Source organism: Panthera uncia, chromosome F2, assembly GCF_023721935.1.
Source record: "Panthera uncia isolate 11264 chromosome F2, Puncia_PCG_1.0, whole genome shotgun sequence".
Classification (NCBI taxonomy): domain Eukaryota; kingdom Metazoa; phylum Chordata; class Mammalia; order Carnivora; family Felidae; genus Panthera; species Panthera uncia.
In genome coordinates, this window is record NC_064812.1 from 34,658,733 (window position 1) to 34,673,571 (window position 14,839).

Consider the following 14,839-nt stretch of genomic DNA (forward strand, 5'->3'; position numbering starts at 1 on the left):
ATTAACCAAGATTACCAAGATTCTGAAGTCTGAAAAGGTAAGTTAGTGACTGCACTATCCAGACAAAATGGAGGCTCAGACTTTTATGTAAGCTGTAAGAATTCTACCTTGATAATTATCGATGCACAGAGAGATGTCCATGATAGATTAAGTTAAAAAAAAAAATCAGGTTACAAAATAGCACATTTTATTCTGTAGAGAGAGGGGAAAGTGAGAGGGCAGGGCAGAGAAAAAGAGTCTGAAAAAAATATATACGTTAATAATATTAATTCTGGGGAGTGGAATTACAGGAGATTTTCATCTTTTATTCCTTTTTGTATTTCTTTTTCCTTTGTGTGATCAGCATGTACTACTTTTGTTTTTTAAAAAAGGCAGTAAGCCTATTTTCACTTTGTAAAAATCAAAATGTTTAACAAGTATAGTTTACTGCTAGTTGGAACCTTGCAGAGTCACTTAACCGCGTAACTAGCTTCATACCTCTTGGGGAGATGAAAAAGAGCAGAGTGGAAAGTGGGAAAAAATTTAATTGTGTACAAAAAATTCTAACATAACGTGCTATGCTATACCATGGACTTTATATAGTGGGTCAAATCAAGTCCCCCATATTCTCAATGAACCAGGCAGCAACTGGTTCATAGCAGGCCCTCCATCAAAGTGAACTCCCTTCCTTCCTGTTACATGTTCATTTCCAGTGCACAGTGCTCAGTACAGTGCTTGGAAGGTCGGGGGCATATTTTTCTTCCAGATCTACATACTTCCCATTTTCCCAAGTTATTTCTTACTCTAATTGTTCTTCCTTTCCTACTACATCGGTTCTTCTAGTCCTCCTTCCTGGGGTTTTCTCCCAGCTGCTTGAGATTTTTTTTTTTTTTTTTTATAAGATGAATATTTTGAAAACTGGCTGTCACTCCAGAGCTGATACAATCACACACCCACCGTTTCAGTTGTTTCTTGTGGCATAGCAAACCCACCCAAACCCAGGGACAGTCCTGTATGCAGAATTGGGGGGCGGGGTAGTGCCTACCTGGTGGAGGGGAGGCAGGAAACGCTACATGGGTTGCCCTTTCATTTATCATTCCTAATTCTGTGGGTCAGGAATTCGAGGAGAACTCCTCTCTGCTCCGGGCTGGGTCACCTGGGCCTGTGTGACTGGTGCTGGAGGGACCTGGGTGGGTCTGCTCATGCATCTGGAGTCTTGGGCCTGGCTGTCAGTTGGGGTGCCTTGGTTTCCACCTCCTCCATTCAAATGTTCTCTCATTTTTCAGTAGTTCAGCCCAAATGCCTCTGCCAAATGGCTGGTTTCTAAGAGGGTGAAAATGGAAACTCCCAAGTCTTCTTAAGACCTAGGCACAAGTGGTACCTGGGTGGCTCAGTCAGTTAAGCGTTCGACTCTTGATTTCAGCTCAGGTCGTCATCTCATGGTTCTTGAGATCAAGCCCCAGGTTGGGCTTTGCACTGTGGAGCCTGCTTGGGATTCTCTCTCCCCCTTTCTCTGCCCCTCCCGTGCACTCACTTGCTCTCTCTCTCTCTCTCTCTCTCTCAAAATAAATAAATAAATGTTTTAAAAAATTATTACAAAAAATAAAAAGACCTAGGCACCAAGTCCTACCATACCACCCCCGATTTTGTTGGTCATAGTGAGTCACAGAGCAAGCCCCCATTCAAAGGGGCTATTAATGCAGGAATGGCAGTCACACTGGAAAAGGTTACATGGAGTGAAACGGGTTGTTGTGTCCATCTTAGAAACAATCCACTCAACACAAAGAATTCAAGATTTTATTATTATTTATTATTTATTTTTAATTTTTAAAGAAATCTCCATACCCAACGTGGGGCTTGAACTCAACCACCCCAAGATCAAGAGTTGCATGCTTTTCCTACTGGCCAGACAGGTGCCCCTGAATTCAAGATTAAAAACAAATTTTTTTTAATGAGCTTAAAACCCATGGTAATTGGTATGATGAAAATAACAAATACTATTCACTAGTCAGTAGGGATGTTTTTTCTAATCTGTGTGACACTTTCACTTCCTGAATCATCCCTTACTTGCCTCTCATCTCCACTTTATGTCATATTAGGCTGGGTATGTAAGAGAAGTCCTCGCCATGTCCCCCTTTGTCACGATTTCACCACATGGCCGTTCCCTCTCAGTCTCCTTCCTGAGCCCATAGTTCCCAAGAGACCCAACCTCAGTTCTCTTATCTCTTGTTTACTCTTCCTAGGGGATTGCATCTACTCCTCTGGCTTCAACTATCACCTATACCCTGATTACTCCCAGATTTTAATCTCTGGCCCAGATCTTTATCTCCTGGGCTCCAGACCTGAAATTTCAACTGCCCCCTGGGCATCTCTACTTGGAAGTCCCACAGGTAATCTTATCTTTATAGGTCCTAATTCAAATTTGGCATTTTATTTCTCTACACCAAAACCTGCTGCCTCCCCATGGCCCCTACCTTGGGCAATTGGGTCTTGTTTCATCCAGTGAATCAAGCCAGAACCTGGCAGCCCTCCTCCACATCTCTCTTTCTCATGCCTCCATCCAATGAATTGCCAAATTCTGTTGTTTCTTGGTATTTCTTCCTTTCTTCCTTCCTTCCTTTCTTTTTCTTTCTTTCTTTCTTTGTGAGACAGAGAGAGACAGAGCATGAGCAGGGGAGGGGCAGAGAGAGAGGGAGACACAGAGTCTGAAGCAGGCTCCAGGCTCTGAGCAGTCAGCACAGAGCCCGATGCAGGGCTTGAACCACAAACTGTGAGATCATGACCTGAGCCGAAGTCGGACGCTTAACCGACTGAGCCACCCAGGATCCCCTCTTGGTATTTCTATTCCATTCTTTCCATGCCTGCCACCATTTCCTTAGTTTAGGCCAGCATCATCTTTGTTGCCTACATTACTGCAAAAGCCTTCTCACTGGTGTTAGACCCCACTTCTCTGGCCCATTCTCCATAATGAGCCCAAATGGGCTTTCGATACCATCATTCCTTGCTAAAATCTCTCAGTAGATCCCTATTGTCTTCAGGATAAAAGTTCTACTTCCACATTCCTTCGCCCTGTTGTGCAAAGGCCCTTTATGTTTGGGGCTACTTCCCTTAACACCCTAAGCTCCCCACCCTACCTCTCAAATCTGTGATCCAGACAGTTTAGAGCATCCTGGATCCCCAGCGGTCTGTCTACTCTCTACCTCCACCCCTGCTGTCCTCTAGCTTAGGGATCAGCTGAGGGAAGCCTTCCCTGACCTCTTCCCTGGCCCTCCTGGGACACTGTGCACACCCCTCTCCTGGCATTAGCCATACTCTATAATAATGGCTCCCTCTCCTATTTACTCCTCCCACTGTCCTGGAAGCCCCTTTGACTTGGTTTTAGTGTTATTCCCCAGTGTTCAGCTAGTGCCTGGCATATGGTAGGGCAACAGATGAATGGTGAGGATACCCACTGACTTTAAGGAGCAATGAGAAGATGGCTGTTGGTTACAATATGCTCTAATTCCATGACTAAACTGAGGGATCTTTACATGTCAGCCCCCCTGCCACTTTCTTCATTATTCTGATGGAAGGAGAAACCAGCACCATCAGTAAGAAGGGTCAGCATCTATCTGAGGTACCGCTTACTACTGCCCAGGACTTTTTTTCAGTCATACCCAAGATGACAGTTTTCCATGCGTGGTCCTACACCGATGGAAGCCAAGGGTGAGGTAAAGAAGGATCTATACTTCTGTCCTCGGTGTTTGTCCACATTCTGTCTGTACTCCATTGGGTCTTCAGAGACCACCTACAATTCTATTTCCTCCGTTAAAAAAGTCTTGAGTGCCTAGGGGCGCCCGGGTGTCTCGGCTGGTTAAGCGGCTGACTTCGGCTCAGGTCACGATCTCACGGTTGGTGGGTTTGAGCCCCGTATCATGCTCTGTGCTGACAGCTCGGAGACTGGAGCCTGATTCAGATTCTGTGTCTCCCTCTCTCTGCCCCTCCCTCGTTCACACTCTGTCTCTCTCTCTCTCAAAAATAAATAAACATTAAAAAAGTTGTTTGTTTGTTTTTTTTTAATTTTGAGTGCCTAATACAGAACAGACACTGGACCAGAAAGATTATGACATGGCTGCCATCTTGAAGGAGGTGTTGTAAGATACCTTCTTGCAATAAGATGTGATATGTGCTCCACTCCTAGCATGGAGTGTGGACAAAATGCTATGGGAACAGAGAACAATGGATTCATCTTGAAATTACCAAAGAAGGCTTCAACAAGGTGGCTGTACAGCAAAGGAAGCCAAAGGAGCCCTTCAAAGATAAAAATGTACATTTCTTCCAAGACACCATGGCTCCTGTTACACTTTGAGGAAAATCTGTACTTCACACTGTGGCCTGTAAATTCCTCCTAGTCTGACTGCTCCTGCTCACTCTCCAACCCTGTCCCCCCACACCCCACTTTCCCCAGCACCCTCTACACCTCCAGCCACACTGTATCACCAAGTGAGCTCCTTCCTGGTAGGACACTGTCATAGCTGTGTCTTCTACTCAGGCACATTCTCCATGAATCTGCCTATCCTATCGTTAGTTTTCAGCTTAAGAGTCTCTTCCTCAAAGCAAGATTCTTTTTTAATTTTTCTTAATGTTTATTTATTTTTGAAGGAGGGGGAGACAGAATGTGAGCAGGGAAAGAGGGAGACACAGAATCTGAAGCAGGCTCCAGGCTCTGAGCTGTCAGCACAGAACCCAATGCAGGGCTCGAACCCACAAACCATGAGATCATGATCTTAGCCAAAGTCAGTGGCTTAACCAACTGAGCTACCCAGGCGCCCCGAAAGCAAGATTCTCTTACCTCCTAAACCAAATCACAATCATAGGCACAATCATATTATCATATCACCCCGTCGTAATTCTATGCATTAGTTAGCTTCACCATCATAAGTGATTGTATTATATATATATATATATATATCTATGAAGAAGTCGAGAGAGAGAGAGAGAGAGAGATGGAGACAGAGAGACTTGTCTTTGCCTTCCCATCCAAGCTTTCTGAGAGCAGAGACCTGGACTGGTTCCTTGCTATTATTCTGGTACCTAGGACACATAGTAGGTGCTCAGCAAATACTTGTTGAACAGATTGGGTAAATGAGCAACACAATGTTTGCTAAATGAGGACTGTGGCTTAGAGATGTGGAATTGTACACATTGAAGAACAACAAGTCATTTGCCCTGGCTTTGGGCAAGGGTATGTCTAGATAGGAGAGGAGTTAGAAGGATGGGGAGGGGAGTTGGGGGCAGACTATACTACTCTGAATGGAATAGCTTCTTATCTCCTAGACAACAGGAGCCAAGGACCATTTTTAAGTAGGGAGTGTCATGATTGGATCATGACTTTCAAAACACCACTGTTGTGGCAGTATGGAGAGTTTGGGCACTAGAAATCAACTGGGATGGGGTTGGAGGTTGGATGGGGAGACTGCAGATTATTCAATCCAAAGGAGAGTTGATGGCAACAATTAAAGGAGAGAAATGAAAAATGAGGAAAGAGAGACGTTTCTGAGGCAAAACTTTTGCAATCTGGGGCCCAACTGGATCTAGGACTTTGGGGGAGAAGGTGAAGGCTGGATGGGAGATGATGAACCTATACAGGAAGGAGCAGAAATGATTTTAGTTTTGGTAATGTTGAGTCTGAGGTGCCTGGGGAACATCTTTCTCTGAATCTCTAGGAATTGTGCCACCACCACACTGTTCCTCCTACCCCTTTTCTCTTTTCTTTCCTGTTTTGAATCACTCCCACAAGCCATGAATGCTCCCTGCTTCTCAGCGTGCTAGGGCATCACGCCAGCAGGCCCCACATTCCTGAAGAAAGGACTGGATTCAGACCTGGAGGGCTGGCTGTGGCCACCTGAGGGGGCGGATCCCTGACAGGAAGGAAGGCTGGCCTGTGGAGGGGGCGGATCCCTGACAGGAAGGAAGGCTGGCCTGCTGGTTGGGCGCCGTGGGGAGCTTCCCCTAATGCAGCAGGTGCCCTGGGCCAGCTGCTCCAACCCTTCCAGCTCAGATCAACAGGATGGGACAGCCCTGGCGGAAGGAAGCCTACAGGAAGGGACACCCCTGCAGACAAGAGTGGAGGCAGGGAGTGGAAGGGAGATAGGAAGAGCTGCCTGGGCTGCTGAGCTGGCCCCCCTCCAGCTGATTAAGGAGGGGCAGTGACAAGAGGCCATTCAACCCCTGGCCCTGGTCAACTGTATTATTACTACTGTTGTTGGCTACCCTGGATCTTAGATATACCAGACGGAACCACTAGAAGATGTTCATGGATTTAACAGTTTCTAAAATAATTAATTCCCTTCTATGCTCATTCTGTGGTTATTGGGAAAGGAAGGACACTTAAATTAGCCTTTCAGTTACACGGAGAGGTGAGACAGCTTGAGGGAGGGGCCGTGATTTTTGCCACGTGTTCAGCCGGTCCAAAGGAGGTAAAATCTTTGGTTTGCTTTAAGCCGGTTTATCACTGCCCAACTCGCCAACAACAGCTGCTGTGAACGGGACCAAACGGCCAAAAGAGGGCAAACTGGGAACGAAAGCAAAGTCACAGGCTCCCCATCTGGAGGCCTCAGCCCGCCTCGGAGCCCTGGGGGTCGGAGGTGGGGTAGTCGGAGAGAGGAGGGCCGGTGGCGCTTTGGAGGGGCGGGTGTGTCTTTGACTAGGCGGGCTTCCCCGCAGCAACCCCGCCCCGAGGCGTGCTCCGACCTGCGCTGGGTGACCCTAGGAGACCCCTCCCCACAAGCCGTTTCCCGGCAGGGCGTTTCCGGAGGCCTTGGCCCGGGGTGGTGGGGTCTACCTTTGAAACAGCTTGTAGACTGCAATTTAAACTTTACAACGAGCTCAAAACTCGATTCTCCAACCGAGCGTCGGCTCCGGAGAAGGATAAAAACTCGGGTCTACAGCCCCTCATCACCCCATTGGTCCAGTCCTCAGGGCTTCCTGCAGTCCCCACACCATTCTCCCAGCTGCCTGGAGGAAGGATGGGCGGGGCGGACGGGGCGGGTACTGCTGCCAGCGACGCAGATGGGGAGGGCGAGCCCGCGCCGGCGGCGGGGGGCGTGGGCGGGGGGCGCAGGAGCAGGTGTCGGCTCTGCGGCCGGGTTCCCCTCCCTCCTCACCCCTCCCCGCTTCGGTGCTCCCCACGGCTCAGCGAGGCAAAACCCAGTAAATGCTCGAGAAATGCAGCTCAGTCGGTCAGCGGGCTCTGCTTTCTTGCCAGACGCCTAAGGACGGCGCTTCCAAATGCAAATCTCTTGGCTCGGGCCCCTTGGCTAGCAGCCGCTGCCTCCCCCGCCCGGCTGCCCGGCGTCCCGCCCACCCCGTGGCGGGCCGAGATGGGGCCCCGAGCAGAGGGGACGGGGCGGAGCGGGCATCCCTCCCCACCTCCCACGTGGGGCCGGCCCTCCGCATTGCCTGGGCGCGCCGCGGCCGCGCCTCCGGGTTAGGCCCCCGCCCGCGGCACCGCCCCCTAGGCCGGGGCCGAGGACCGCTGTTGGGGGGGTGGGCGAGGGATGAGAGGGTGTCACTGAGTCAGGTGGCGGCGGGAGTTCCCTCGGGCCGGGCCGAGGGAACACGCTGCCGGGGATTGTGTACACGCTCCACTGACACAAGCTTCACGCTGCCGGGCAGCCGCTGATCACGCGTGGCCCCGGGAGCCCATTGGCCGGCGCCTCACACACCTTTGCCGCTGATTGGCCGTCCTCAGGCTCCGCCCCCGCCCCCGCCCGCGGCGCGGGGCAGGCGGAGAGGCTACCTGAATGGGGAGGGGGCAGACGGCGCGGAGCGCGGCGGCGGCGGGAGCGACGTCGAGTGTCTCCGGGCGCCCGTCTGTGGCCAAGCAGCGTAGCAGCGTAGCAGCCAGTCAGCTCGCCGCCGGCAGCCAGGCAGCCAACCATGCTCAACTTCGGCGCTTCTCTCCAGCAGGCTTCGGTAAGTCACCTGGGGATGCCCCTGTCCTTCCTCTCCTTGCTGCGTCTCAGGGGCCAGCCGGGGCGCCAACCCCGAGCCCTTGACATCAGCGGCGCCCGAAGACCGGGGTGCAGCGGGGTCGTGGAGGAAAAAGGGGCTTTCTTCCTGCAAACTGGGCATTGGTGAGAGCGTGTGTGTCGCGGAGTGGGTCAGGAGAGGCGAACGGGGCTCTAGAGACGAAGGGAGAGGTGTATAATGAGGAGGGGAAGGGGCAGCTCCGCAGGGAGACTTGAGGTGGGCGAGGGGGAGGATGGCTGGAGGAGCGCGAAGAGTGAGGAGGGGGCTGCTGCCCTGGCAGCGAGGACTGGGGAAGGTGTAGAGGGGAGGGGGGGACAAGGGGTCTACCCTGCACCTGGCACCCGAGAGAGATGCCGCCGTCTGGATCAGGAATGCGACCCAGGGCGGGAGGGGGCTTCTGGCGAGCATTTGAGGGGCGGGGTGTCCACTGGCGAGGCGAGGGGGCTGCCCCTCTCAGGGGTCTGAGCCGAGCCTTGCAGGACGGGGGCTGCTCAGCAGACAGCCGGGTGCTGGGGGAGGGGGCGCCCGGCGTGGGCGCGGGGGAATGGCACGTGGGCCCCGGGCCGCCGAGGGGAGACGAGGCGCCGGCAGGGGACTCCCCATCCCTGGCGGGAGCAAGTGGCCACCTATTGAGGGCCCCCTGGAAGGGGGGTAGGGAGCCGCCTTGGGGATGCGAGGGTGGAAAGCGGGAGCCTGCCGTGGGGCGGGGGACGTGGGCGGGGGGAGTCGGGGCCGCGAGACGCGGGGGCCGCGTGTCGAGGCGGGAGCCGCGGGCCGTGCGTCTGGAGCCGGAGCCCGTGGGGGCTGCACGTCTGGGAACCTGTGGAGACTCGGCGGGCGGAGGCCGGAGCTGCCGGAAACCGCGGGGAGGGGGCGCCGCGTCTGCGGGAAAGACGGGGTGGTCTGAGGTCCCGTGGGCGGCGTGGGCGGAAAGCGCCGAGGGCTCGGCCGGATCCCCGGGGGCTGCGGCCGGGAGGAGGGAGGGGGCTGGGTTTCCGCGGGGACACGGCTCCTCCTCCGGCAGCTGAGGCGGAGGCCGGGGGTGGGCCGGGAGCGGGTGCGCCCAGGGAGCTTCTCGTCCCCGAGTGACCCAGCCCCGGCCTCCGCCAGGGGCGGCAGAGAGGCCCAGCCCTGCTGTCGGTTCCTAAGGGAACGGCGGCTCTCCGGGAGCGGGGAGGGGCGGGCACTCCCGGAGCCGGCGCCCGCGGCCCCGCCCCTCCCCGCGGGCTGGGGCGCGCACTGCCGGGCGGTTGGCGGCGGCGCCCGCGGCCCCTCCCCCGGGCCGGCGCGAGGGCGGGGGCCCGCGGGCTCAGGAAGTAGGTGAAAGGTGACGGCGCGGCAATTCCCAGTTCACGTTTCCTGCGCCGCCCGGAGCAGCCGCCGATCACGCTTTGTTCACATGCCTCGCCCCCACCTCCCCCGCGCCCCCCGCCCTTCGCGGCCCAGCCAATCCGGGCCTGGGCCGCCGGGCAGGCTGGCCAATGGCGGGGGCAGGGGCGCGGGGACGTGCGAGCGGCGAGGAATGTTCCCAGTGACTCACCCGCGAGCCTCATTGAGGTTAGGGCGGCCCCATCCGTCTGTCCCCGCCAGCGAGGATCTCCCCCGCCGTCCGCCCCCGCCCTTCGTCTGCCTCCCCCGCCCGCGCCTCCACCCGCTCTTCCCTTTCCTGCCTTGCGCCCCACTCCCTTTCCTCCCCTCCCCGCTTCTCTTCCTGCCCTTCCCAGCTCACGCTCCCCTTCCTTGCTTGCCTGCCTTTTCTCCTTTTTTCTTTGCATTGGCGTCTTGAGGCTTTTAGACATACGTGCGCTGTCCGTTGCAGCTTACATAAAGGGGCGCGCGATTATGCAATAGCGTTGTTGGTGAAATCTCCAGAGCAGTGGCTCCTTTTCTAAGGTTATCAACACGAAGGGTTTATGTATTTTTTAAAACTAGCGTCGAGAGTAGTACTTTGTAAAGAATGCTTTTCGGTATTTTTACACAATTTCCACTTCAACCAAAAGAATGGCATCACATTAATGGAAAATGGAAGGTGGTGGGTAGTGCCATTTTTTTTTTTAAGTGCAGTTTAAGGAACTTTAATATGAAACATTAAACACTTGATAGAGGCAGCTGTACGAATGGCAAGCATGCACTATCATTCTTGTCATCTGGCAGTTATTTTTAAAAATTTAAAAAATGTTTGGACTATCGCAGACCCACCAGGCAGTTTTTGCAAATTCTGGGTGGAAGATTACATTTTGATTGTCCATTTTTTAGTATCGCATTAGCTGGTCATAGCTATGCATGGCAAGCCATTGTTTAAATCTAGTGAAAGGGAACACAAATATGAAGAACTTGAAGCCTAAATATGGCTTTGGGATTTTTCCACATATTTCACTTTATCCCTCTCTACCATAGATAATCAAGCTATGAAAGGTATTTTACCTTTAAAATAACCTAATGTAGTAATTTTAAAAAGACACTGAAGATTTCTATTCTGTTGATATTATCCTAACGTGCCAAGTGACTTTGAAAAGATCAGACCCATATCGACAGACCCGAGTTCTGTCCACTACACTTTGCCTTTTCCCCACTACCAGTTGTGGGGAATTGGTACCTCAAAAGTCCTCATACCTCACCTGCAGTATTGAAAAAACTTTTGCATAACCTTCCCTTAGTTATTTCATTTGATCTCAGTTGCAGATGGCTGTTTTGGGAAGAATATAATATTTCTAAATCAAGTTCTCTTTTTTGGATCATACATGCATTGTTATCTTTGGCCTTGGTCTCTTTAATGGTAATATGCTTCTCTTCTACCTTGCAGGGGTATCAGTGTTCAACCCTAAGTATTAGAGAAAGAATGAGGAAAATTTTATCTTTAGTAGGGGCGAGAGAAAAAATTATTTCACAAACTTGGGAATTTGTGCAACTGTAAAGGAAAAATTGTACGTTCCTTTGCGTGTTATTTGGATGACAAAAATATGGTTATAAGCATTTGATCTTTTGTTCTTAAAGGAAGAAAGGATGGAAATGATTTCTGAAAGATCGAAAGAGAGTGTGTATTCCTGGAACAAAACCGCAGAAAAGAGTGATTTTGAAGCTGTAGAAGCACTTATGTCAATGAGCTGCAGTTGGAAGTCTGATTTTAAGAAATACACTGAAAACAGACCTGTTACTCCAGTATCCGATATGTCGGAGGAAGAGAATCTACTCCCGAGTACACCTGACTTTCATACGATCCCAGCATTTGTAAGTTTCATTGTTTTTAATATGGGACTGTAGATGGTCTAATTTTTTATAATTTACATAACAAACTTAATTTCTCATGCCGATTTCTGTGTATTTCTTTTCTAGTGTTTGACTCCACCTTACAGCCCTTCTGACTTTGAACCCTCTCAAGTGTCAAATTTGATGGCATCAGCGCCATCTACCGGACACTTCAAATCATTCTCAGATCCTGCCAAGCCTCACATTGCTGCACCTTTCAAAGAGGAAGAGAAGAGCCCGGCACCTGCCCCCAAACTCCCCAAGGCTCAGGCAACAAGTGTGATCCGTCATACAGCTGATGCCCAGCTGTGTAACCACAGATCTTGCCCAGTGAAAGCAGCCAGCATCCTCAACTATCAGGACAATTCTTTTCGAAGAAGAACCCACCTGAACGTTGAGGCTGCAAGAAAAAACATACCCTGTGCAGCTGTGTCACCAAACAGATCCAAACGTGAGAGAAACACGGCGGCAGATGTTAATGAGAAAGCAAGTCCTGCACTTTATGACTTTTCTGTGCCTTCCTCAGAGACAGTCATCTGTAGACCTCAGCCCGCCCCTGTGTCCCCACAGCAGAAGTCGGTGCTGGTCTCCCCACCTGCAGTGTCAACAGGGGGAGTGCCACCTATGCCGGTCATCTGTCAGATGGTTCCCCTCCCTGCAAACAACCCTGTTGTGACAACAGTTGTTCCTAGCACTCCACCCAGTCAGCCACCAGCTGTGTGCCCACCTGTCGTGTTCATGGGCACTCAGGTGCCCAAAGGCGCTGTCATGTTTGTCGTTCCCCAGCCTGTTGTTCAGAACCCAAAGCCTCCAGTGGTGAGCCCAAATGGCACCAGACTCTCTCCCATCGCCCCCGCTCCAGGGTTTTCCCCTTCCACAGCAAAAGTCACTCCTCAGATTGACTCATCCAGGATACGAAGTCACATCTGTAGCCACCCAGGATGTGGCAAGACGTACTTTAAGAGCTCTCATCTGAAGGCCCACATGAGAACACACACAGGTACCAACCATTTCTTATTCGTGTCCTTGAGATTTAGTTGAATGTTTTTTGGCCATGATCACAGGTACAAGCCAGGCATGTTAAAGAAGAACTTGCCTTATTAGCCAGTTCAGTGGGGGATATTTACAGGTTTCTCAAAGACTTCATCAAGGTGTTTGTTTTAATTTCTCAAACGATGATTCTTTATGTGTCTGAGTAGTTACTTTAATAAAGTACCTCTAAAGCCGTTGTACCATAGTTGAAGTCAGAAAACCTTTTTGTGTTTGGCATTTATAAAGGGAAGATTCCTATAAATGTGATTGAGTGAAAGTTGGAAATATATGTAGCATTCAGTTAACAGTTGATTCATTTAGTAGCTTTTATTTTAAAGAGCATCTCTTAAGATATTTTAAAATGTATGTCTTTGGATATAATTAGATCTGCAATTTATAGTGACTTGATGAATGCATAGTGACGATGATCTGAATTTCTTTGTCTCAGGAGAAAAGCCTTTTAGCTGTAGCTGGAAAGGTTGTGAAAGGAGGTTTGCCCGTTCTGATGAACTGTCCAGACACCGGCGAACCCACACAGGTGAGAAGAAATTTGCTTGTCCCATGTGTGACCGACGGTTCATGAGGAGCGACCATTTGACCAAGCATGCCCGGCGCCATCTGTCCGCCAAGAAGCTACCAAACTGGCAGATGGAAGTGAGCAAGTTAAATGACATGGCCTTACCTCCAACCCCTGCCCCCACGCAGTGACCGCTCAGAAGGTGAGAATCCGAAGTAACTTTGGTCACAGCCAGGAGCCAGCGGTGATGTAAAAATGCTTCCACTGCAAGTCTGTGGCCCTCCGGTGCGGCGGAACCCAGAAGCCCCACAGCCTGAGGAGAAGCCTCAGCCCTGGGCTGGAGGACAAGAAGTGCTGCAGCCACAAGCAGGTCACAGAGTGGCAGGATTCATTTCTTATCACATAAGAGAGATGAGAAAGCCTTTATTCCTTTAAATATTTTTTGAAGGTTTCAGATGAGGTCAACACAGGTAGCACAGATTTTGAATTTGTGTGCACAATTTATTACTTCGTTTTCACCGTTTGTACTTGAGACCAACTTTTCAATGTGATTCTTCTAAAGCACTGGTTTCAAGAATAGAGACTGGAAATAAACATTATGGTACGGAGATGGAGATGGAAAATTGATTTGTATTACAAACTTTGGCATCTTTTCCTAGTTACCTTGTTTACTTAAATTCCTAGTCTTTCCAGTCAATTTCGTGGATGTAGTTGTTAAATATGATCTAGAACTAGCATTTTTATACTTGCTACCATTTGGAATTAAGCAGCTTGTATATTGCTAAAGAGGGCCCAAAGATTTGGAATCCTCAGTAATTTAATTGCTTTGAAGTATAGCTATAATTTTTTTGCATTTTTGTTTTGAAAGTTTAACAGATGACTATATCTAGGCATTTTATTATGCTTTGAGCTTTAGTTTGCCTGCAGTTTCTTGTGTAGATTTGAAAATTGTATACCAATGTGTTTTCTGTAGACTCTAAGATACATTGCACTTTGTTTAGAAAAAAAAGTGGAAGATAAAAATATATATTGTAAAGAAGGGATACCAAGAATTTTAGATAACTCCTTGAAAAAGATGACTTATGTCATCAGTAAAGTACCCTTATATTATGAGGATATAATGTGTGCTTTATTGAATTAGAAAGTTAGTGACCATTATTCACATGGGCAAGTGTTGTCCTGTTAATTTATAGGAGTTTTTTGGGGGGGGGAGGGAAGTGGAATTAGGTGAATAGAAGTTGTTAAAACATTCACTTTTGTTAACAGTATTTCTGTTATATTCTGTTATATAGTGGATGATATATACAGTGGTAAAACAAAAGTAAACTGTTTAAAATCTACAGTGAAAAATGGCACTATATCTTTCCATTTAACATTTTTCTCTATTGGGTATTGATTTCTGACATCAAAACTTGGACCCTTGGAAAACAGGAATTTTCTTTTAATAATAAAAAAAACTTTGTGATTTACAATTTGCACAATATTTCTTTTGTTGTACTTTATATCTTGTTTACAATAAAAATTTCCTTTGGTATATTTACTTGGTTGATGGCATTTGTTGAAAACCATTCTCACTCTAAACATGACATTGATCACTTATGAGTGTATCCAAAGACTTAGTGTCTGCATTTTTCTAAGAGCTTCATTCAAATTTAGAACTGCAGGGGTGTATCTCTACTGTGAATCAAATTAGTATACGAAGTGAGGACTGGTATCCATATATTCACTGAGATAACTTAACAAGCCTGCCCAGTTCAAGAAACCAACACATTTTAATCTTGAAACATTCTTGTACATTTTGATGATTTGGGATTGAGATATAGCTCTGGCTCTCAGCAAAACCTTAAGTAGCATTAAATTAAGGGGCATACCACGATGAATGATTACAAGCAATAGGACTGCTGTGGCAAATGAAAAGAATCCTGACCTGTTAAATGGAGAGTGAATTACCTCTGGAAGTTAGATTAGCTTAGGCCATTAAGTGAAACCTTAAATGCAATAAACATGCTGATACTTACGCTGCATGAAAGGTAATACACCTGGCAGGAGAAA

At 49.3% G+C, this 14,839-nt stretch overlaps 1 protein-coding gene across 5 annotated transcripts; it reads left to right on the top strand.

Moving 5' to 3' along the window:
- The first annotated feature begins 7,665 nt into the window (after positions 1-7,665).
- KLF10 (KLF transcription factor 10) lies at positions 7,666-14,323 on the top strand. 5 transcript variants are annotated; one of them, XM_049633543.1, is made up of 4 exons: positions 7,666-7,935; positions 10,987-11,220; positions 11,326-12,238; positions 12,719-14,323. In XM_049633543.1, the coding sequence occupies exons 1-4, from the start codon at positions 7,900-7,902 to the stop codon at positions 12,976-12,978; spliced, it is 1,443 nt and encodes a 480-aa protein (XP_049489500.1). In that variant the 5' UTR covers positions 7,666-7,899; the 3' UTR covers positions 12,979-14,323. The 5 variants fall into 5 exon arrangements, with proteins under 5 accessions (XP_049489500.1, XP_049489501.1, XP_049489503.1 ...); XM_049633544.1 differs by lacking the exon at positions 7,666-7,935 and adding an exon at positions 7,960-8,096; XM_049633546.1 differs by lacking the exon at positions 7,666-7,935 and adding an exon at positions 8,157-8,412.
- Positions 14,324-14,839: the final 516 nt, after the last annotated feature.

Excerpts from the sequence above, each read along its gene's own strand:
- KLF10 (XM_049633546.1), top strand. The coding sequence starts at position 8,170 with ATGAGGAGGGGAAGGGGCAGCTCCGCAGGGAGACTTGAGGTGGGCGAG. Across the intron at positions 11,221-11,325 it reads TTCATACGATCCCAGCATTT|TGTTTGACTCCACCTTACAG; the intron begins GTAAGTTTCATT and ends TTTCTTTTCTAG. Across the intron at positions 12,239-12,718 it reads CCACATGAGAACACACACAG|GAGAAAAGCCTTTTAGCTGT; the intron begins GTACCAACCATT and ends TCTTTGTCTCAG.